Source organism: Hyaena hyaena, unplaced genomic scaffold (assembly GCF_003009895.1).
Source record: "Hyaena hyaena isolate Hyena2069 unplaced genomic scaffold, ASM300989v1 scaffold_233, whole genome shotgun sequence".
NCBI lineage: Eukaryota > Metazoa > Chordata > Mammalia > Carnivora > Hyaenidae > Hyaena > Hyaena hyaena.
The window spans coordinates 2119626-2144390 of NW_024080866.1; the positions used below are offsets into that span (position 1 = coordinate 2119626).

Sequence of the window (24765 nt, forward strand, 5' to 3'; positions counted from 1 at the left end):
CGTGGGCCTCAAATTCATGAACTGCGAGATCATGACCTGAGCTAAAGTCATATGCTTAACTGACTGAGCCACCCAGGAGCCCCTCAGACTTGTTTCAATATGCCTCTCTTGGTAATTGAACAAGTAGACAGAAAATTAGCAAAGATGTAGAAGACTTGAACAATCCTATAAACCTACTTGCTCTCGTTGACATTTATATAACATTTCACCAACAGCAGCAAAATACACATTCTTTTCAAATGCACATGAAACAGTCACCAAGACAGACCATATACTGGCCATAACACAATCTGTATAAATAAAGAAGGACTGAAAAACCAAAATCAGGTAAACTATAGACTTAAACAAGGAAAACAAATAATAAAGCTCTTAAAAGATAATATAGAATATCTTTATTATCTCAGGATAAAGAAAATTTTCTTAAAGAACAAACAAAAAGCACTCACTAATTTAAAAAGAAAATATTAATAAATATATCAGTCAGAAGTCCAACAAGAAACAGATGACACACTCATATTAAAATGGTCTGAGGAGCATCTGGGTGGCTCAGTTGGTTGAGCGGCCAACTCTTGATTTTGGCTGGAGTCATGATCTCACAATTCCTGAGATAGAGTTCGGCATTAGGCTCTGTGCTGGCATTGTGGAGACTGCTTGTGATTCTCTCTCCCCTAGCTCTTTGCCCCTCCTCACCTCAAAATAAACACTTAAAAATAAAACAAAATAAAAACGACTGAGAAAAGGTCTTTTATATTTTATATTTTAAAAGATTACTAACAGTAGTATGGGTATAGAGAATTTAAGACAGTGCTTTGACTGGGAGCTACAGGCAGCAGGATGGTTACCACACTTGGGCAAAAGCAGTGAGCATAAGGAACAGATTCATAATCCCTGAAGGAAAAAGTATGCAGAAGAGACTGCCTGGAGGAAAGCAGTGATTTTTTTTTAAAGAGATTTTTTAATGTTTTTATTTATTTCTGGGAGAGAGAGAGAGAGAGACAGCGTGAGCAGGGGAGGGTCAGAGAGAGAGGGAGTCACAGACTGAAACAGGCTCCAGGCTCTGAGCTGGCAGTCAGCGCAGAGCCCGATGCGGGCCTCGAACCCACGAACCGCGAGATCACAACCTAAGTGAAAGTTGGACGCTTAACCGACTAAGCCACCCAGGTGCCCCAAGAAAGCAGTGATTTTTGATTTGAGGACACAGGAGGTTGGGGGTAGGATAAATAAATACCTGCTCTCATTCTCCACCTTCTCATGATATCCTGCTGGAACACCCCATTGGACCAAATCCAACCAGAAGCCAAAGGGCACAGAACCCAGTGATGTAGTTCCTAAAAGTCACCCTCCCCAGGCAGAGAGCCAATGGAGAAAGGTGGAAAGTGTATATGGAGGGGGAAATGGAAGATATTTGACTAGTAAGAAAAAAAAAGTAGGCTTTCTGTTCAACAAAAAATACAATAAAGTAAGTAAGGCAAGAGAACGAACTGGAGAGGATAGTTACACAGTATAAAACTAACAAAGGAACTGTATCCAAAATATATAAAGAACTTCTACAAATCAATGAGAAAAACAGACAACCCAATTTTTTTAAATGGGCAAAAGACTTACGCAGACACCTTCAGAAGAGGAAATCCAAATACTCAGTGAATTTGAAAAGGTGTTCAACCTCATTAGTAGTCAGGGAAATCCAAATTAAAATCACAATAAGGTAGGTAACATTCTACCCAGAAGCTGGGGGTGGGGCTTGATTTAATAACTTACCTAGAGGGGACAATGTGGAACAAGAACACTCTTGAGCTGCTGGCAGGAGTGTAAATTAGTAAATATTTTTGGAAAACTGGCATTATCTAGAAGATTGAAGATGCACTTACTCTATGACCAGCACTTTCCCTTCTGGTTTTAAACTCAAGAGAACTCTCACACATGTACACCAGTAGACATTTGTAAGACTGTTCAGAGCAGCACTGCATTACAATGACAAGCAGCCTGAATGCCTGTCAACAAGTGAATAAACAAGTGAATTAATAAAAAAAATCGAAGTATGCGGGGGACTATTATCCATCAGTGAAATAGGAAAGTCACAGAATAGATACATTATGGTACATTTACATAAAAATCTTAAGTATGTAAACTTACAATATAAAAGGTTGATAAAAAGGTATATATCAATATATACTTCTGTGTCAGGCATTAACCCTTTATTTGTTGGATTATGGGACAGTTTGGGAGATGTGGTGTGTGTGTGTCCCTGGATAAGAATATATTGAGAGTTCTAGAGAGGAAATGAGTTGCCTGAAGTTACCTGTGAGGCCAAGACAGAGCAGGAATGAGAATCTAGGACTTCACAGTCCTGCTCCAATGCCCTTCTTACCATACTGCTGTCTCAAAACTATTCATTGATGAGTTCCAGTTTTGTTTCCTCAGCCCTGAGCCCTCCACCAAGTTCTAGTAGCATAAATCTTCATTGATTTCTCAACATTTTCACTTAGATGTCTCAAAAAACACATCAATTTAACATATCCCCAAACTTTCCCAATCCCAATGAATAGCACCACCATTCATTCAGTTCTTGGGAACAACTCACTCTTCCTCACTGCTCCCCAACCCTCACCCACCAACCAAGTTCTCATTTATTTTTTAAATATTTCTCAAATTCATCTACCTCTATCCATATTCTTTACCACTTTAACTCAGGTGACCAAAATGATCTCTCACCTGGCCTACTGTAGTAGCCTAACTGATCTCAAAATATCCACTCCAGACTCCTTCAGTCTATTCTCACAGCAGGTAGATAAAGCTTTGCAGCATGTAAATCTGATCATGTCACCAGGCTATAACAACATTCAGTGATACTGACAGGATATTTAATATCAGTTGATTACCATACTCCTAATTCTTTTAGATGCAGTAACAGAAATGTGGTTATGTTTTTTTTTAAGGCTTTAAGCTTTGAGTTATGTATGTAAATTATTAACGAATGCAATTAATATCTTCTGTTTACTTCAAAATAATCCAATGGGAAGTGGTAAGAAAGGTATGGGTTTGGGTATTAGAGATACAAAAAGACAGACCATGGATTTGTAAGAGCTGAATAGGATGGAGGCTTGTTATACTATTCTTTCCACTTTGGTATGAGGCAAGACCTTTAGATGAGGTCATGAGAGTGGAGCCTCCATGATGGGATTAATATTCCTATAAAAAGACCAGAGAGCTTGTTCTCTCCCTCCCCACCATGACAGGACACAGCAAAAAGCCATCTGCAAGCCAGGAAGAGAGCTCTGAGGAGGAACCAAATACGCCTGCATCTTGATTTTGGCCTTCCCGGCTCCGAGAACTGTGAGAGGTAAGTTTGTTGTTTAAGCCCCCCAGTCTATATTTTGTTACAGCAGCCAAGCTAAGACACACACTCTTCAATAGCTTCCTATTGTCTTCAGAATACAGAGCGAAATCTTTAGCATGCCTTACAAAGGCTCTGCAGGCTCTGATCGCTATGTACTTCTCAGCCTCATGGTCCATTGCTCTCCTCCTCATTCCACATAGACTTTCTTTCAGATTCCACAGACTTTCTTTCTCCATCATGCCCTCTCACCAAAAGGCCTTTACACATACTATTCCCTGTAACTGGAAAAAATACCCAGCCTTACTCATCCTATGCTTCCACCTTCACCTAACTTAACTCTCACCATCAAACCTCAGCTGAAACATTGCTTCCTCAGTAAAGATTTCTATTGTTATGTTAATACAGTTTATACCTCTTTCTCTCAACCTAATTACCTGTTCTCCCTTTTACTCTCAAAAGCATCCCAGTTGAAATGATAAATTACAAGGTCACCCTATCTGTGAAGAAGTCCCGCCACCACATGGGTCAGCAGCCAGTTATGTTCTTATAGCTCTTTGCACATTGCCTTCATTAGGTTCACATTTATACAATTATTTGCTATGATTAATATCTTTGCCTTGTTAGCCTGGGTAAACTTTAGTTACTGGGACTGGTGTCTTGTTTTTTTGTTCATTCGTGATTGTGTCCTCATCATCTCTCCACAGAATAATATATTATGTGCTTGGCACATAGTAAGCAGTCATAATTGCTGAGTGGATGAATTTTTATGTCTGGAAGGTTAATTTATTGAAATACTCTGCACTCTGCCCACCTTCCAACCTACTCCCAAGGTGAAAGTCTGGCATTTGTTCTCAATCCTGAGCTCCATAAGAGGATTATGCTAGGAGAGAAGGAGAGACAGGAGAGACAGAGGAAAAGTGCCAGCACGGCAGAGTTCCCAGGCCTAGGAAGGACATAGGTCTGCAGTTTCCATTAGTGGGGACCTGTAGCTAGTCTTCCTTATGAAAACCTGAGGGGAAGGCCAGGGGCTTTATGGTGAACATGAGGGTTCCTTTATAAGCCATGTTGCCTGTTGCTAACTTTAAGGTTAACAGGTCATCTCTCGTAGATAACCAGAACAGACTAGAGACCAAAGGGCCTCCTCTCTCCACTCTCTAGAACCAAAAGTCTTCAAATGAGGGCCTGTCTTATTAATTTCTGTGTCCAAAGGTTGACAGCAGGTTCTGAGTCTGTTGAATATACTGGAATAAGAACGCCAGGCTTCAGCTAGTCTAGTCCAGCATCCAACAGTAGGCAAGAGCCCCATCTACTGGCCTCTTCAGTAACTGCAGACAGTTTAAGCAAGCTACGCACGGAGCGGGGGAGGGGGGATGAGAACTCAGTAATTTGTTGGAACTTCGCTTTCCTGGCAGCTGTATTAGTGCCACAAGCATTGCACTGGACTATACCCATTTCCTAACATACACGAGTGGACCAAATAGAGTACTAACTCCTGATCTGGGTACAAAAGGCCATTGCTGTTGAACCCTCTATCAGACTTAGCATTACCTACCCCCTACCTCCCACATACCCTCCACTTGATCCATCCTATAGTCCCTCTTCTCCCACTAGAAAAATTTCTTCTTAAAAAAAAAAAAAAAAAAAAGAAAAGAAAAATTTCTTCTTAGGGCACCTGGGTGGCTTAGTCAGGCATCCAACTCTTGATTTCAGCTCAGGTCATGATCTTGTGTTTTGCGGGATCAAGCACCACATCGGGCTCCGTAATGACAGTACAGAACCTGCTTGGGGTTCTCTCTCCCTCCTCTCTCTCTGCCCTTCTCCTGCTCACGTTATCTCTCAAAAAAATAAACTATTAAAAGATTTCTTCTTTCTTGCATGGTATGTGCCTTCTTTGCATCTGGCAAGCTGTGACTCTTCAGAATCCTGGGCCAACGCCAGTGAAATCTTTCCTTGCTTGTCCCCTTTGAGGTGCTACTCTGGCCCTTGGTGACAGGACTCAGCATGGTGTACGGAACTGTTCCTATATCCAAATTCCCTCATTAGACACTGAGTTCTCAAAAAGGTCTATGGTTGGTCCAATATAGATACTCAAACAATTCTGAATACAGGTAGACAAGATATTCAAAAACACAGAGATCTGGATTCTTAATGTACCACAAGTTGCAGTTTTATCAACCCTAAGCAAATCACCTGATACCTGTTTCCCAGTGGTTCTCAACTGGGGGCAATTTTGTTTCCCAGGGAACATCTGGAAATATCAGGACCATTTTTGGTTGTCCAAAGTGGGAAATGCTACTGACATCCAGTACAAAGCACATCCTTCACAACAAAGAATTACCTGGCCCAAAATGGTATGGTGCTGAGGTTCAGAAAACTTGATCTAACAGGGTTGGGTTACAGTAAGGATATAACCTGTAAAGCACAAACCTACAAGGTGTTGGAAAGCACCCTACCTCTTGTCTGTATGAGGTAAGTACACTGCAGAGGGGCATGAACCATCATGTGCATGACTCACTGAATTTATGGATTTCAGCAACAGTGACAGAACATATTAGCACTGGGTGGGAATTCTAGATCCCTCACAAAACTAAAGTTTCTAAGAAATAAGATCAATTCTGCATTATCAATATTTGGAATCATGAATGAAGATGCTAAACAGACAAACATCAAAGAACAAAAATAATTGCCTGGATATAACCATTAACTCTAAGATATGATTCAAGACTTTGTTCAAATGGTATGTTGCATATCAGAAAGACACCAAGAAATATCATTGCCCTTTGACTGTGCAAGTGGCAGTCACAGAGTCCTTACAATGTGCCAGGGACTGTACTAGGTGCTTTAGTGAAATCCTCAGTCCTTAAAACAGTCCTCTGGTGTTGTCAGATGTTACAGGTAAGATGAGAAAATACTCTCATTTTAAATATGAGAAGTAGACTCAAAGAGGTTAAGTAATCTTTCTTGTAAATGTTGTGTTCGACAATTTGCTAAACTTCCTCATTTGCATAACATGTTAGCTGTACATACATACGTATATACATCAGGTTGAATTTGCATGGCCCTAAGTGGAGAGGAGATCTACTAAGTTAAAAGAGCAAACAAGGTTAGGAAGGGTTGTATTTATAAAAGGCAAAAAAAAAGTAAATAAATAAATAAACCACAGATTTAAACAACAAGCTGGGGCAAATGGCTGGCTCAGTCAGAAGACATGTGACTCTTGATCTCAGGGTCATGAGTTCAAGCCCCACGGTGGGTATAGAAATTTAAACTTAAAAAAAAAAATTTTTTTTATGTTTATTTATTATTGAGACAGAGAGAAACAAAGCATGACTGGGGGATAGGCAGAGAGAGGGACACACAGAAACTGAAGCAGGCTCCAGGCTCTGAGCTGTCAGCACAGAGCCCGACGTGAGGCTTGAACCCACAAACCATGAGATCCTGTGAGATCATAACCTGAGCTGAAGTTGGATGCTTAACCGACTGAGCCACCCAGGTGCCCCTTGAAAAAATTTTTAATCTGTGATTATGGGCCAATATCTTTAATATATCAAGAGCACTTACAAATCATTAAGAAAAAGATAAATAATCCAATTAAAACAGGAAACAGAGGGGCGCCTGGGTGGCTCAGTCAGTTAAGTGTCCGACTTTGGCTTAGGTTACGATCTCACAGTTCGTGGATTCGAGCCCCACATTGGGCTCTGTGCTGACAACGCAGAGCCTGGAGCCTGCTTCAGAATCTATGTCTGTCTCTTTCTACCCCTCCCTTGCTTGTGTTGTTTCTCTCTCTCTCTCTCTCAAAAGTAAACATTTTTTCAATTTTTAAGAAAAAAAAAGAAAAAAGAAAAATACTGTATGATCCCACCCATATGAATTATCTAAGGTAGTAAAAAATCATAGAAGGTAGAAAGATTGTTGCCAAATGCTGCAAGAAATTAGTGTTTAATGGTTACAATTTCAGTTTTGCAAGATGAATAAGTTCTAGAGATCTGTTGCACAACAATATCAATATACTGAACACTACTGAACTGTTCACCTAAAAATGTTTAAGACTGGGGGCACCTGGGTGGCTCAGTAAGTTGGGCATCCAAATTTACCTTGGGTCATGGTCTCAAGCTTGTGAGTTCAAGTCCCATGTTGGGCTCTGTGCTGATGGCGGAGTCTGAAGCCTGCTTCAGATTCTGTGTCTCCTTCTCTCTCCCTGACCCTCCCTACTCGTGCTTGGTGTCTCTATCTCTCAAGAATAAACAAACACTCGAGTGGCCTGGATGGCTCAGTCGGTTGAGCACCGACTTCAGTTCAGGTCATGATCTCACAGTTCGTGAGTTTGAGCCCCATGTCGGGCTCTGTGGTGACAGCTTAAGAGCCTGGAGCCTGTCTTCGGATTCTGTGTCTCCCTCTCTCTCTGCTCCTCCCCATTCATGCTCTCTCTCTCTTTCAAAAATAAATAAACTTAAAAAAAAAAAAAGAATATAAATAAACACTTAAAAAAAAAAAAAAGGTTAAGACTGGAGGCTAGAATTACCCTGATACCAAAACCAGACAAACACTACCAAAAAAAGGAAATTACAGGCTAATACCCCTGATGAACAGAGATGTAAAAATCTTCAAAAACATATCAGCAATTCAGGAATACACTAAAAGGATCATATATCTATAGAAATGCTGATGCATACGAGCACATGTACCCCAATATTCATAGCAGCACTCTCAACAATAGCCAAAACATGGAAAGAGCCTAAGTGTCCATCAACGGATGAATGATCAAGAAGATGTGGTTTATCTATACAATGGAATACTACATGGCAATGAGAAAGAATGAAATCTGGCCATGTGTAGCAACATGGATGGATGCTGAGCAAAATAAGTCAGGCAAAAAAGGACAAATATCATATGTTTGCACGTATAGGAGGATTAGGAGGAACTTAACGGAGGACCGTGGGGGAGAAGAAGGGGGGAAATGGTGGGGGAGAGGGAAAGAGGCAAACCATGAGAGACTCTTGAATGCTGAGAACAAACTGAGGACTAATGGGTGTGAGGGGGAGGGGGGAGATGGGCATGGAGGGGGGCACTTGTGGGGATGAGCACCGGGTGTTATATGGAAACCAACTTGACAATAAACTATTTGTGAAACATTATAAAAAAAAATCATGTCAAATCCAAAAAAAAAATATATATATATATATATATATAAAATAAAAGGACCATATATCACAATCAATTGGGATTTATTCCAGGATTGCAAAAATAATTCAGTATCTCCAAAGCAATGAACATGATACAAATTAACAAAAATGAATAAAAATTGTATGATCATTTCAACAGATGCATAAAAAGCATTTGAAAAAATTCAACATCCATTTATGATAAAAATTCTCAAAAAAAAAAATTCTCCACAAAGTGGGTAAAGTGGGAATATACCTCAAAATAAGAAAGGCCATATATGGCAAATCAACAGCTAACATCATACTCAACAGTGAAAGGCTGAAAGCTTTTTCTCTAAGATCAGGAACTAGACAGAAATGTCCATGCTTGCCACTTTTATTCAACATAGTACTAGAATTCCTAGCTATAGCAATCAGAGAAGAAAAAGAAATAAAAGGCAACCATCATTAAGGAAAAAGTAAAACTGTCACTATTTGGAGATGACATGATAATTTATATATAGAAGACCCTGAAGACTCCACCAAGAAACTACTGGAACTAATAACTGAATTCAGTAAGTTGTAGAACACAAAATTAATACAAGGAAATTTGTTGCATTTCTATACGCTAATAACCAACACCCAGACAGAGAATTAGAAAACAATCCCATTTACTACCAAATAAAATAAAATACATAGGAATAAATTTAACTGAGGAGAGGAAAGATATGTACTCTAAGAATTTTAAGACACTGATGAAAGAAATTAAAGATGACAAATAAATGGAAAGATATACCATGCTGATGGATTGGAAGAATACTTAAAATGTCCATACTACCCAAAGCAACCTACAGACTCAAAGCAATCCCAAAACACCAACAACAGGTTGCAGACATTACTTAAGAAAAAGTCTTAAAAAAAAAACAAAACACAGGCACTTGAGTGGATCCATCAGTTAAGCATCTGACTTCAGCTCAGGTCATGAACCAAAATCAAAACAAAACAAAACACCAATATTTTTCACAGAAATAGAACAAATAATAAATAATCCTGGAGCATCTGGGTGGCTCAGTCAGTTAAGCGTCTGACTTCAGCTCAAGTCATGATCTTGTGGTTCATGAGTTCAAGCCCCATGTCGGGTTCTGTGCTGACAGCTCAGAGCCTGGAGCCTCCTTCAGATTCTGTGTCTCCCCCTCTCTCTGGCCCTCCCCTGCTCATCCTCTGTCTCTCTCTGTCTCTCAATAGTAAATAAACATTAAGGTTTTTTTCTTTTAAAGAATAATCCTAAAATTTGTATGAAACCACAAAAGACCCTGAGCAGCAAAGCAATCTTGAGAAACAAAAACAAAGGCTGGAAGTATCACACTTCCAGATTTCAAAGCTACAGTAATCAAAACAGTATGGCACTGGCACAAAAACAAATACACCAATCAATGCAACAGAAAAGAGATCTCAGAGATAAACCCACATTTATATGGCCAATTAATCTATGACAAAGAAGAGGAGAACAGAAAATGAGGAAGATATCGTCTCTTCAATAAATGGTGCTGGGAAAACTGTTCAGCTACATGCAAAAGAATGAAACTGGACCACTTTCTTATGCTATATGCAAAAATAAACTCTAAATGGATTAAAAACCTAAATGTAAAACCTGAGACTATATAACTCCTAAAGAAAACACAAGCAGTAAATTCTTGGACGTTGGTCTTGGCAATATTTTTGTGGGACTTAGTCTCCTCACACAAGGGCAACAAAAGCAAAAAAGAAAGAGAAAGAAAGGAAGGAAGAAATAGAAAGAAAAACGGAAAGAAAGAAAGAAAGAGGGAGTAAGAGAGGGAGAAAAAAGAGAGAAAGACGAAGTGAAAGAGGGAGAAAGGAAGGAAGGAAGGAAGGAAAGAAGAAAAGAAGGAAGGAAGGAAGGAAGGAAGGAAGGAAGGAAGGAAGGAAGGAAGGAAGGAAAGAAAGAAAGAAAGAAAGAAAGAAAGAAAGAAAGAAAGAAAGAAAGAAAGAAAGAAAGAAAGAAAGAAAGAAAGAAAGAAAGAAAGAAAAAGAAAGAAAGAAAAGTAAAGAAAGGGGCATCTGGGTGGTTCAGTCGGTTGAGTGTCCAACTTTAGTTCAGGTCATGATCTCACGGTTCGTGGGTTCAAGCCCCACATCGGACTCTGTTCTGACAGCTAGCTCAGAGCCTGAAGCCTGTCTTCTGATTCTGTCTCCCTCTCTCTCTGACCCTCTCCTGCTCAAGCTGTCTCTAACTCTCTCTCAAAAATAAATAAAATATTTAAAAAATTAAAAAAAAAAAGAAGGAAATGAAGGAAGGAGGGAAGGGAAACTAAAAAGTTTTTGCACAGCAAAGAAAACCATCAACAAAACAAAAAGGCAATCTACTGAATGGGAGAAGATATTTACAAATGACAAATTCAATAAGGGATTAGTATCTAAAATATATTGAGAACTCATACAGCTCAACACCAAAAAATCAAACAATCCAATAAAAGGGCAGAGGACCTGAACAGATATTCTTTCAAAAAAGACATACAAAGGGTCAACAGACACATGAAGATGCTCAACATCACTCACTCATCAGGGAAATTCAAATCAAAACCACAAGGAGATATCACTCCACACTTGTCCAAACAGCTAGTATCAAAAATAACAACTGTTGAGGCGCCTAGGTGGCTCAGTCGATTAGGCGTCTGACTCTTGATTTAGGCTCAGGTCAAAATCTCATGGTTCGTGGGTTCCAATCCCACGTTGGGATCTGTGCTGACAGCACAGAGCCCGCTTGAAATTGTCTTCCTCTTTCTACCCCTCCCCTGCTCTCTCAAAAATAAATAAACATAAAAAAAAAAAACTGCTGGAGAGGACATGGAGAAGAGGGCACCCTCATGCACTGTTGATGGGAATGTAATTGGCGCAGCCACTAGAGAAAACAGCATGGAGGTTCCTCAAAACATTCAGAATAGAAATTCCAGGGGCACCTGGCTGGCTGTCAGTAGCGCATGTGGCACTTGATCTCAGGGTCATGAGTTCGAGCCCCAAGTTGGGTGGAAAGATTACTCAGAAAAAAAAATGTTTTAAGGGGTTCAGTTGGTTAAATTCTCGACTCTTGATCTTGGCTCAAGCCATGATCTCATGTTTTGAGTTCGAGCCCCATGTCAGGCTCTAAGCTAACAGCATGGATCCTGCTTAGCATTTTCTCTCCCTCTCTCTCTGCCTCCTGTGCATGCACTTTCTTGCTCAAGGCAAACATATACTTCAGAAAATTTTTTTCATAAATCTGAGGCGCCTGGGTGGCTCAGTCGGTTAAGCACCCTACTCTTGGTTTAAGCTCAGGTCATGATCTCAGTTTCATGGGTTCATGCACTGCATCGGGCTCTGTGCTAGCAGAGCAGAGCCTGCTTGGGATTCTCCGTCTCTCTCTCTCTCTACCCCACCTCTACTCGCTTTCTCTCTAAATAAACTTTAAAAAAATAAATCTTAAAAAATAAAATCTAAAATAGAAATTCCATTATGATCCAGCAATTCCACTTCTAGGTATTTACCCAAAGAAAACAGAAACACTAATTCAAAATGATACATGCACCCCATGTTCACAGCAAAATTTACAATAGCCAGGATACGGAAACAACCTAAGTTTCTATTGACTGATTAATGGATAAAGATGTAGTGTGTATGTATATACACAATATATGTATATATACTCAGCTATTAAGAACAATGCAATCTTGCTATTTGCAACATGGATTGACCTAGAGGATATTATGCTAAGTGAAATGTCACACAGAGAAAGACAAATACTGTGATTCCACTCATATGTAGAATCTAAAAAACAAGCAACAAAACAGGAAGACTCAAAAATACAGGAAATACTGGTGGCTGCCAGCATGAAGGGGAGTGGGGAGATGGATGAAATAGGAAGGGGACTAAGTGGTACAAGCTTTCAGTTATGTTACAAGAATATAAAGTATAGCATAGGGAATATAGTCAATAATGTAATAACTGTATGGTGACAAAGGGTAACTAGAGTTGTGATTATTTCATAATGTATATAAATATAATGCATACAAACGCTGAATCACTATGTTGTACACCTGAAACTAATACTGTATGTTAACTATACTTCAATTAAAAAAAAATAATTAAAGAGTGCCTGCATGGCACAGTCAGTTAAGCATCCAGTTCTTGATTTCAGCTTTGGTCATGGTCTCATGGTTTGTGGCATTGAGCCCCACGTCCAGAACTGTGCGCCCAGCTCAGCGCTGGAGTGAGGAGCTTGCATGGGATTCTCTCTCCCTCTGCCCCTACTGTGTGTGTGTGTGCTCTCTCATAATAAAAACTTAAAAAAAATACACACACACACACATGTGTGCATATATATCCACGTAGAGCAGTAGGTGCCATAACTGGCCACAATGTGGCAAGAAGAAATCCCTGAAGCAGCCCAAAAAGCAGGCGAAGGAGATGGGAGGAAGGTAAGGCATTGAAGCAGAAACACAAAGAAGAAAACTTGAGAAGCTAAAAGTGCAGGCTGTGGGGAAAGCCCCCCTGGCCACAGATGGAATTAAGAAATGTGGCAAGAAGCAACCTGTTCCTGGTGCCCGAGGCAATGGTGATCCTTAATTCCATTCTTGTCTTTCCTGTCATAGTATCTGTCCTTATCTATAGCTAGAATGAAGAGTTATCTTAGATCCTGTTATACTTTTAAGAATAAACTCTTGCAGGGGTACCTGGGTGGCTCAGTGGATTAAGCCTTTGACTCTTGATTTCTACTCAGATCATGATCCTAGAGTTGTGGGATCGAGCCCTGCATCCCAGCATCTGGCTCCACAGTTAGCGTGGAGCCTGCTTAAGACTCTCCCCACCCCCCACAAGGCTTTAAACTCTTATAATATCCATTGTGCAGGGTCCCTGGAAAGAGGACACCTGATGGGTCAGTCGGTTAAGTGTCTGACGTTGGTTCAGATCATGCTCTCATGGTTCATTAGTTCAAGTCCCGCATTGGATGAGCATGAGTCCCACTTCAGGTGAACACAGCCCTGCTTTGGGTAAATATGAGCCCCACTTTGGTTGAGCCCCGCTTCTCTCCCTCAAAAAAAAAAAAAAAGGCATATCCACTGTGGATCTTTGTAATAGCAAAATACTGAAAAAACCTAAACGTCTACCAGTAAGTTACTGGTTTGAATAGCATTCCATTTCCATACAATGGAGTACCATGCCTCCATTAAAAATGAGCTGTTGTTATGAAATGAAGTCCAAAGTTATGAAACGCTGCAAATAGCAAGCTACCCCATTTGTGTTAAGGGAAAAAAATGAGTGGATGCACATAACAGTACATTCAGAGAAACTGTGGAAGAGACACAGAATCAATTCCCAGGAACTCGGGCTAAGAGGGAAATTTAAATTTCACTTTATGCTATTAGATTTAACAGCATATTTGAAAATGGAAGCAGGAAAGGAATGAAAAATACCAATTTAATTCTTTTAAAACAGCTTAGAGTAGTGGTTTTCAACCTCAGCTGCTCATTAACATCACCCATGAGCTTTAAAGAAAATTCTAACACCCAGGCCCCATCAGAAAGCACCAGAATCTCACTCAGCTGGTCTGGGATAGCCCCTTGAGTGTCACTGTCAAAAGTTCCCTAGGGGCGCCTGGGTGGCTCAGTCGGTAAAGCATCAACTTCGGCTCACGTCATGATCTCACGGTTAGTGGGTTTGAGCCCCTCGTTGGGCTCTGCACTGATAGCTTGGAGCCTGGAGCCTGTCTTCAGATTCTGTGTCTCCCTCTCTCTCTGACCCTCCCCTGCTCATGCTGTCTCTCTCTCAAAAATAAATAAAACATTAAAAAAAAAAGTTCCCTAGATGATTCTAATTTCAGCCAGTGTTACAAAAACAGTGATTTAGACCAGGAGTTAGCAAACTTTTTCCAGAGGGCCAAATAGTAAATACCGTAGGTTTTATGGGCCACATAAAGTCAGTCACATAGTCTTTCAAGCACTTATAAAATGGAAAAACCATTCTTAGCACCTAAGCATTACAAAAACAAGCCATGGGCTGAAATCACCCATAGGCCATTTTGCCAACCTCCAATTTAGACTATGCACAGCCTGAACTATTGCCTGGAAAAGGCACCAGGACACGAGGTATGGCCAAGAAGTCAACAAGAAAAGTCACTGCCAAGAAGTGTTCACTACAGTGAACTCAGAGGTCTTGATTCCAGCCCTCTAACTGGCACACAAGTTGTTCCGGTTGGAATAGGTGGGAGGGCTTTGAACTCAATAAAGAAACTCCCAAGACACATTATAAACCAGCCAGTTTATTATTTTGTAGTAAGATGTGTAACTTTTACCATGCAGACTGATGTACCTATGTCAGCATGAACAGTGCGTGTTCTTCCTAGAGGCTTTTGGGAAAACCACGTTATTATCAAGTTACTTGGCAAGTGTGGAATCCAAACAAGGGGAGGCTAACCTTAAAACCTACACCTTGCTCATCCATTAAGCAAGGGCACACTTTCCCACCAGAGAAACAGCTCAGACTCTAATCTGCTGTTGCCTCTCCCCTCCCCATCCTGCTCTGGCTAATACACAGTCATCTCCAACAGCTTTACGATCAGCTAGCTTGGGCTCGGAGTCTTCTCTCTGCTCACTGGTTTTTACCATTTTCTCCACTGTTACTGACAGTTAAGGTTCTGAAAGGGGCACATCAATTGCTCCTATGTTCCAACTACAAGACAATAATCTTGTTAGGATGCTTACCTAACCCCACCCCACTCAGGTTTTACCATGTAATATGCTGTATAAAGGTTTAGCCCATCTCCATTACACACACACAGATTACCTATAAACTGACCTCACTAATGTAACCTAATTCCTACTGAAGATTGAGGTTTTTAATTACAATTTTTACTCTTTCCTTTCCTTGATCAGATTCCAACCATGTAGGAGTTAATGAACCCAATTTTGTGTCACCACTGTTACCAAGACAGAAATATCAAACGATATGTACTTTTCAGATTAAATTAATTATCATTTTGTTCTGTAAAATGTAAAAGCCAAGACACAGTCCTCAACTCAGTACTATTAAGGGTCATCAAAAAAAGTCTTTGAACAATAGAAAAGTTTTATGTTTTCAAATTAAAAAACTAAACAAGTACTGCAAACATTAGGTAATGTTAAAATTACAGAAAACAAAATTATCAGACTAACCCCACAGCATTCATACTACAACAGAACTGTGTCTGCAACAAAAGTGAATTTTACCCCAAAAAGTAGTTAAGTCCATGCTCACTGAAAACATAGGTCCTAGACCCCACAACAGGGATGAAGAACACAGTGCATGCTTACCAAACACAGACGTTAGCCATTCTTAACTGCCCCTTCCTGGAGCGCTGAAGGGTAGGACGGATGAACTGTAGACCCATGCACTCACATAGGCAGAATTCTCCAATTATAAAAACTCATACATGTGACCTTTACTATGTTTTAGGCAATAGCTTTTATCTGTGGGAACCCACCTCTGAAAATCACAACAAAAATCTATAGAAAATGATTTAATATAAAATATACAAACTTCTCAGTATGAGGACTTCCACAGAACAGGGAGAAAAGAATGACAACTAAAATTTTCCTTTTTCTTAAAGGAGAACACTCACCTTATGTTGTCCTTACTATTCAACACTCAAACACAAATCTGTACAAAACTACGGAACACAGAAAAGGACCAGAGAGGATGTCACAACGCAAAGTCTTCGGACCTATTCTAAACTGCTGTCCTCACCAAGATCCTTCCTTAAGAGAGCTGACAGTTCCCAGGTCCACTGGGGAAAGCAAGTGGTCTCCAATCATCACCCTGCTTCGCCACAAACAGCCCCAGGTCATTCGCTGTCAAACTTAATGGAATTGACCTGGACAGAGATGGAGCCTCCCCGGTAGCTGCCACGCTTCTTCTTGGTTTTCTCATGCCGAAAGGATTTGCCTTTGGTGAACTTCAGAACCTGATTGGCTCGCTCCCCCCAGTCTCCAGCTGCACCCCGCTGGTAAGCAGAGAGAGGTGGTTAATACACAGAAGGACAATACCAAGGCCCTGTTACTTTCTTCTCTTTGCTCAAGGCAACCTAAACCCAGAGAGCTTCCAACCAACCTAAACCAAAAAGCTATTCTCTCTTCTACCCATTCCCCTCAAGAATAGCCAACACCTGCACCCCGCTCACCTTGGCATCAAAGGAGTTGTCTGCCACTCGAGCATCTACCTCAATTTCCTCCTCCCTGATCCTTCGGAATGGGGATGATGCCCTTTTTTCTCCCTGGAAAAGAATGAAGTAAGAAATTAAAAACAAAGTGGTCATATAACCGAAAAGCCCTCCTGAGCTACACACAGGTACATTTATGGCAGGCCAGGCAGAGAGCTGTCAAGATGATCCCAGATTTTTCTTTCCAGTCTTTAAAAGCTGGCTCCTGAGAAAGAGATATGATAACTTACTTTCTTCCTTTTTGGAAATGTGTTGGGAGTTTGGGGCTTTATCTTCTTGGCCTGAGGAGTCTCTGCCTCCTTGGCAGCCTCATTCTGCTTCCGCTTCTTTCCTGAACCTACAAGACAGCCAGACTCAGGAGACCTGTCCGCTGTTCCTCCTCCCAAGTTCCCACACACTCAGTACATACAACTGGAAACCTAATTATGAGTCTCCTCTCCCTGCCCCATCCTCCAAGAGTATATCCCACCCCATTTGGGGGGCCAAACTCAGGAGGCAGATTCTTTGGATACAGACCTGGCTTAGAAACCGCTACTATTGCCTTTTTCTTTTCTTCTTCTCCCTCATTGCTGTCCTTGTCTGCTTTTCCATTCTGGGTAGTCAGTGCAGAGGTCCCATTGGTCTTCAGTGCTTGTGGTCTTATAGTACCTTTGCCCTTAGGCTTTTCTTCCTCCTCCTCTTCCTCACTAGAATCATCAGAGGAAGAACTGCTGCTCTCGGCCTTTGCTTTCTTTGCGGCAGCTGGCTTGGAAAAGACTACCACTCCGGCTGCCTTCTGTGTCTTCTTTTTAACTGGGGATTTTGACATCTTCTCTTCCTTCTCTTCCTCACTGCTAGAGCTGTCTGAATCAGAGCTGCTGTCCCCACCACCCTGGGAGGCCTGTTTGGCAGGCACAGATGGAGCTGCTTTGGCTGTCGCCCTGGACTTGGGGGTGGCCACGGTCTTCTTCGTCTTCTCCTCTTCACTCGAACTGCTCTCCTCCTCACTGGAGCTGCTATCAGCCTTTCTGGTCAGAGGCTTCTGGACAGTGCCTGCAGCTTGCTTGGGAGTTGTGGCCAGTTTAGTTGCAGGTTGCTTGGGAGTGGCAGCTGGCTTACTTAGGAGATTCTTGGTGGTACCACCTGGCTTGGCAGGAGCTTCATCCTCAGAACTGTCAGAGTCTAGACAGAGAAGATAGAATAAACAGAAGTCAGACCAAAGGGAGACCCTGGAGTGCCCACTGCCCTGAGGGCCTCCATATGCTTCACCTGAGCTGTCTGAAGAGCTCTGTGATGCCTTCTTTGCTGGAGCTGGTTTATTGATTGCTTTAGAGATGACTGTCTTAGCTGGGGGTTTCTTTTCTTCCTCAGAACTCGAATCTGAAGAAAACCTATGGCATTAGATTGGGACCAGCATACCAACCCAACCAAAAGCAATAAAAAGAAAGATGCAAAGGTCCACACAGCCCTGTCTTGCTTCAGCGAAAAGCAAAACGGACAGAAGTATTTCTGTCTTCTATATTCTTCATGTAGCTTCCCAGACCCATTCTCCACAGGTGGGGAACTCACCAGACTCATCACTGCTGTCCTCACTGCTCTCCACAGGCTCTTTCTTCTCTGCAGCTTTCTTGGGAGCCTGGGTTCCCAGGGACTTCTTGGATGGGGCAGCAGAAGGCGGGGGGACTGAACTATAGGGACCTGTTTAAGAAAAACAATGTCATGGTTTTAATATACATATAAAAATTCCTTAATATTGTCCCCTTCTAGAAATGGAGCTTAATTCCCCTTCTTTGAGTGTGGACTAGAATTAGTGAGTCATTTCTAACCAAAAGAATATGGCAGGGATGACGACATATCATTTCTGCATCTTGATTATAAAAGGCAATGCAGATTTCTCTAGGAAAAGCTGGCTGTCATCGTGTCAAGCAGTTCTACAGCAAAGTCCATGTGGTGACTGCAGAGATCCTTCTGTACTGGATCTGGTCACAGTCATGCAGCTTGAATCCCCCTGTCCAGTCACCTGGTTTTTTCTTTCTTTTTTTTTTCAAATAACTTTTTAAAATTGTTTTATTTTTTATTACTTGAGAGAGAGAGAGAGACAGCGTGAGCAGGGAAGGGTCAGAGAGAGAGGGAGACACAGAATCTGAAGCAAACTCCAGGCTCTGAGCTGGCTGTCAGCACAGAGCCTGATGAGAGGTTCGAACCCACGAACCACGAGATCATGACCTGAGCTGAAGTCGGACACTTAACCGACTGAGCCACCCAGGTGCCCCACCTGGTTTTTTCTTTATGGGTTTTTTCTGTTCCTCCTCCTCCTCACTCGAGGAGTCCTCGCTGCTGGAGCTCTTTTGGGTAGGGGTGGCTGCTGCTTTCACTGGGGCCTTGGCCACAACTTGTTTTTTAGGTACAGTCTGCATTATACAGAGAAAATCAATTACCACAGGAAAATGCTGGTCCAACCAATCTTGGCAGGAAATGGAGAAACCCCCAACCCGTCCCTGGTCCTCTAGTAGAAGTTACGGCCAAACCTTCTTAGGTATGGCTGCTGTCTCCTCCTCCTCTGAGTCATCGCTGCTGCTGCTGCTGCTGCTGCTGCTCTCACTGCTGGCTGCTTTGCCATTGGCTATTTTAGATGCCGCCCGAGCTGGTGGACCTAAGAAGGAAAAAAAAAAAGTGTAAAAAGTATCAAGCCTAGGGGCGCCTGGGTGGCTTAGTCGGTTAAGCGTCCAACTTTCGCTTAGGTCATGATCTCACGGTTCGTGGGTTCGAGCCCCGTGTCGGGCTCTGTGCTGACTGCCAGCTCAGAGCCTGGAGCCTGTTTCAGTCTGTGACTCCCTCTCTCTCTGACCCTCCCCTGGTCACGCTGTCTCTCTCTTGCTCTAAGAAATAAAAAGTTAAAAAGAAAATTTAAAAAAAGGACCATAGAAACCTGTAGCTCAGAATGTAGGAGTCTATCAATCCTCTTGCCTTTAGAGCAGGCATGACGGAGACTGCCATGGCTGACTATCAAAGGATGACTTTCCTGACTAATTTCAAGAATAAAACTATCTTTAAGCTAATGACATACTGTAAGTCATTCAAATATGCTCTAGATCTTTCATTCCAACTTCCATTCAGAGAAGCTCCTGTAAATCATAACTTGTCATCACAAGAGAACTACAAAAGTTTCTCATGTGCCCTATGGAGTGAATCCACAGGAAGCATAATGGTACTGAAAAGGACAAAGGATAGAAATATAAGTGGTCATAATAGGACACGACTTGTGAGAATATAAATCATCTATGAAATTGACAAGAACGGTAAACGGATATCATTTTTAAGAAGTTTTCCTTACTGCAATTTATCTCTAATATCGAACCCCTAATTATGTAATCTTCACTTATTAAAAAAAAAAAAAGCTTCTTTAAAAAAAAAAGACACTAATCAATACCTCTAGTTCGGTACCATTTCAACCCTGTGCTGAATGAACAATTTTTTTTAAATGTTTATTTATTTTTGAGAAAGACAGGGAGTGCAAGCAAGGGAGAGACACACAGAGAACGGGGTAACAGAGGATCTGAAGCTCATGCTGACAGCAGTGAGCCCAATGTGGGGTTCAAACTCCTGAACCAGGAAGTCATAACCTGAGCTGAAGCCAGACACTTAGCCAACTGAGCCACCCAGGCACCTCCTGAATGAGCAATTTTAATACCAGTCCCCACAGCAACCTGTTCCCCAGCCTGGACTCTTGGGAACAGAAATAGTACCTGATTTGGCTGAGGCTTTAGCCTGAGCCTTAGCTGCCATAGGTGTTGTCTTCGGCTTCTGGTTCTTTGGTGCCTCATCCTCTGAGCTTGAGTCTGAATCAGAATCAGAGCTCTTGGCCTTCTTAGGAGGAGCTTTGACTGCCTTGGGTTGGGGCTTAATTCCCTTCTGTGAGAAAACACACAATAAGGAGACTCAGCAAGAGCTTCTGGGTACCCAAAGGACATCCTAAGTTAGAAACCAGCCTATTTTTTTAGAGGCTAGTAGAACAGTAAAAGCAAGGCAAAGTTAAGCAAAATAGCATCTGGGAGTGCCTGGCTGGCTTAGTTGGTAGAGCATGCAACTCTTGATCTTGGGGTCATGGGTTGGAGCACCATGTGTATGTAGTGTGTAGAGTTTACTTAGAGAAAGACAGAAACACAGGAAGAAAAAAAAAAAAAGAGGGAGGGGCGGGGGGAGAGAGAGAGAGACAGAGACAGAGAGAAAGCAAGCAAGCAAGCAAGCATCTGAAAAGAGCACCAAACTCTTCATAAGAAACAAAAATATCAGCCCTGTCCCTGCCATTCTCTGCTTAGAGCTCCCAAAACCTACCTATAAAACATGCTCTTACTCTTGGGAGTCTTAGTGTCCCAGAGAAACCCAATACCACCTGGGAAACAGAATGGGTTCTTCTAGATGCAGAGCGCAACTTCAACCTCACATATCCTTTCCAAACTTCATACTTCTATCATGTCTCTAAAGTCCTCAGATTTTCTTCTCCGTGGTCACTTGTTACACACCACCGCCATCCCTTGGTTCCAAGCTAGAAGCCAGGATTTCAGGTTTCTTCTTTCTAATTCTTTAAGCAACCTCTTTCCTTCCCAAAGTTGCAAACCTGAACAGGCTTTTTCTTCTTGTCCTCCTCCTCCTCATCACTGGATTCTTCACTGCTGCTGCTCTCTGCTGCTTTAGCTGAAGCCTTTCCAGGATGCTGAGGTAGACTGGCCCGCTTGGCAGGTACAACTGAACAAAAGCACAGACCCCAATGAGCATCAGCCATGTTGTACTGGCAGACTACAAATCCCTTTCTCAGGGACCACTAACCCCAACTACCTGCCCATCCTTACCAGCTTTCTTAGCTGGAGGCCCTTGGGATTCTTCCTCCTCACTGCTGTCCTCACTGCTGTCACTGGATGAAGTCGTCTTCTTAGCCTTCTTAGCTACTGGACCATTTGCCTGTAACTTCCGCTTTGGGGCCTTGGTGGACCTGCTGAAGTAGATGAGACTAATAACTTTTGAGGGCTCAGGACCTTCCCACACCAAGGAACACAGCACAACTCCTTGGGGGAAAAATAGTCACAGTAGTACAGGGAAGACTTACTTGAGCCAGAAGCTGTAGATGTCCAAGAGGGAAGAGGCATTGGCGTCCTGTTGGGTCTAGAAAAGAAAAAAAGAAAGCTCAATAAGAAAATTTTATCCTGGCTGTTCTAGGAGAAATTAGATTTTATTTTATTCTTATTAAAAGTAACCTGTTTTATATTTATACCTGCTATATTTGGTGTAAATGTTACATCGTTGGAAGACTTCTACTTGCTTAAATGAGAACAACAGCCTGCTTGTGTACTTCCCAATTTTTGACATCAAAAGTTTGGGCTACCTCTATAGTTTATGGCACCATCTATCCCCAGTCAGTCCTATTTACCAAAGCCCTTAAGAAAATGTGCATTCCCTTTGTTCTAGCAATGCATTGCCTACAAGTTTATCCTTACCCATGAAACAAGAATACAAACATTAATACAAGGTGTTTGCTGCAATGTTGTTTATACCACAGCCTCCAAAACTGATTAAAAAGCTAAGTTACATACTAAAAACAAAATTACATTCACCTATTAATTACACTAATATAGATTAGTTAATGCAAAAAAAAAACACAAAATTACATTCACCTATTAATTACACTAATATAGATTATTAGTTAATGCAAAAAAAAAAAAGGCAAAGCCTTATAGTACCAATAAAAGTAGAGGCTCAGCGTTAGACAAGTACAGATATGAAACTCACCTCTGTTATAACTGTGTGACCCTGAGCAAGTTACTTAATCTGAGACTGTTTTCTTCACTATACCATGAAGATAATACTATACATCTTATTAAGTTGTCTAGAAGATTAGAAACAACATATACAAAGGACTTAGTATCTGGAAACACCATCTAGCACTTAGTAAGTCATCCACAAACATTAGTTTTTGTCACATAAAGAATCCTGATTCTCAAAGGCCCAGTTCCATCCAGCCCCTTGTGGAAACACTTTTTGCAGCCTTCCAAACAGTCAATTAAAAAACTGCTCCAATATGAGGGGCGCCTGGGTGGCTCAGTCAGTTAAGTATCAGACTTCGACTCAGGTCATGATCTCGCTGTCTGGTGAATCTGAGCCCTGCTTGGGCTATGTGCTGACAGCTCAGAGCCTGGAGCTTGCTTCAGATTCTGAGCCTTCCCCTCTCTCTCTGCCCCTGCCCCACACTCTTGCACTCTCTCTCTCAAAAGAAACATTAAAAAAAAAAAAAAAAGATTAAAAAAAAGTTCCAATATGAAAGCAGTTGTAGATCACATGGCAGGCTGTCCCAGCTTTAAAAAGTCATTTCTGAAGCTGATTTGATTCTGTTCTTGTGCAGCCTGACTCTGCCAACAAAGGAACTTACCTTCTTTGTCAGGCCCTAAGAAGACTATCAGAGACTACACTCTACTCTCTCATGTTTGCTCTTCTTGAAAGGGAGATTCCAAACCTTTTACCTCCCTAGCCATCTTCTCTTTACTTGTGTTTGGAACATACTAAATCACTACAACTATGGTAATGGCTTTCACTCACTGATGCTTCCTGAGCACCAGGCAGAGAGAGATTGTCACTCTGTATTTATCATGTTACTGAAATGCACAAAAATCCTACAAAATGGATGACGACATCCCTCATAGGAATAGCAACAGACTCAGAGAGGTTGGGCAAGCTGCTCGGGTTATACATCTTAAAAAGTGATAGAGCCTGATCTTAAATCTAATGTGTTTGATTCCAGAAGTCGAAGATCCAAGACCACTGCTTGGTAGGGCTTTGATGCTCAGTTCGGCTTCAATATACCTTAAACCAGAACCATGCCTCTACTCTCATTCACTTCCTTCTTTACTAACGAAAATTCCCATCCTTCATTTATAAAGCAATTTTATCTTTGAGTCCCGGGCAAATTCGACTGAGAGTTAAGGTCAAGTCACGCTTTGCACAGCCAGCGTAAAACCCAAAGGAAAAACCAAACCAAGAGCCCCCAATGCCTCCGGTGGGACACCACGCTCCCTCCTGGCCGCACTCCGCCAGCCACGTGACCTGGGCCACGAGGATCCCACGCTGCTGTCGTTGCACCGCTCACCAGGAAAAAAAAAAAAAAAGCAACAAGACTCTGCGCTATATATTGAGACCTCATGGGAGACCAGGTGCGGAGACTCTAAGGCTCTCGGCGCTCAGCACAAAGGCCCCGCAGACACAGGACTGGCCGACTCCAGAGACCTCAGTACCCAGTAACCTGAACCTGTCAGGGCCCGATGTCCTGTGGTCCTCCCACCCCAGCCTTTACCCCAAGCCCACACTCACAGCGCCTGTTGCCTTGGCGAATTTATTGGCCACCTCCGAGAGCTGGTTATCGCGCAAAAAGCCGAGCACGAGCGGATACAGGTCGCTGGGAACCACGCGGCGCAAGCCGGCGTCCGCCATCCTCCGGGCAATACGCGTCACTACCGTTGCCGACGTGCACAAGTCAGGAACTCAGGAACCCGGCAAAACGAGGGCGGGCCCGTTATGACGTCATCGCACGGCGCGGGAGCACAGCGGAAGGGGCGGGCACTCCCCACAGGGCAGTTCCGCCTCCAGTTTGGAGGCAGGATCAAGGCGAAATCTTTAAGTTCCTTCCGGTGCCGCAAGTGTCGCCATCTTGGTAAGGGCGGAGCCCTCCGTCCGCCACTTTGTGAAGGCGGAGCCCTGACGTCACGTGTCCCGCCTTCGACAGTGGCGGGAAAACTCCAGCCTTCCCGCGCTCTGCTAGAGCCACTTTTTTTCCAGAGCTGCGGTTTCCGGAGCCGCAGCTGGGATTCGCATTGCAGAGTAGTGAACCCGCTGGCTTGAGCGGTTCTAGGAATCTCTAGACTCGGGTCACAGGATCTCCCAACCACTCCCCTTCACAGGGCCAGAAGATTCCCACCTTCATCTTCCCTGCCTCCACCACCCAGAAGAGGCCCTTTGTTAGATACCACCCCAGTCCCTATACTCCCACCTCCAATGCAGAGGATCCTTCAGGTTAT

General features: G+C 42.3%; 1 protein-coding gene across 2 annotated transcripts; it reads right to left on the bottom strand.

Moving 5' to 3' along the window:
* Positions 1–14771: 14771 nt before the first annotated feature.
* On the bottom strand, positions 14772–24224 carry NOLC1 (nucleolar and coiled-body phosphoprotein 1). 2 transcript variants are annotated; one of them, XM_039243994.1, is made up of 13 exons: positions 24062–24224; positions 21810–21865; positions 21556–21695; positions 21324–21451; positions 20452–20617; positions 19234–19358; positions 18981–19116; positions 18275–18403; positions 17975–18085; positions 17243–17887; positions 16957–17063; positions 16688–16780; positions 14772–16510 (listed from the first exon to the last, which is right to left on the bottom strand). In XM_039243994.1, the coding sequence occupies exons 1-13, from the start codon at positions 24179–24181 to the stop codon at positions 16352–16354; spliced, it is 2115 nt and encodes a 704-aa protein (XP_039099925.1). In that variant the 5' UTR covers positions 24182–24224; the 3' UTR covers positions 14772–16351. The 2 variants fall into 2 exon arrangements, with proteins under 2 accessions (XP_039099925.1, XP_039099924.1); XM_039243993.1 differs by having other exon boundaries at positions 21556–21698; positions 24062–24223.
* Positions 24225–24765: the final 541 nt, after the last annotated feature.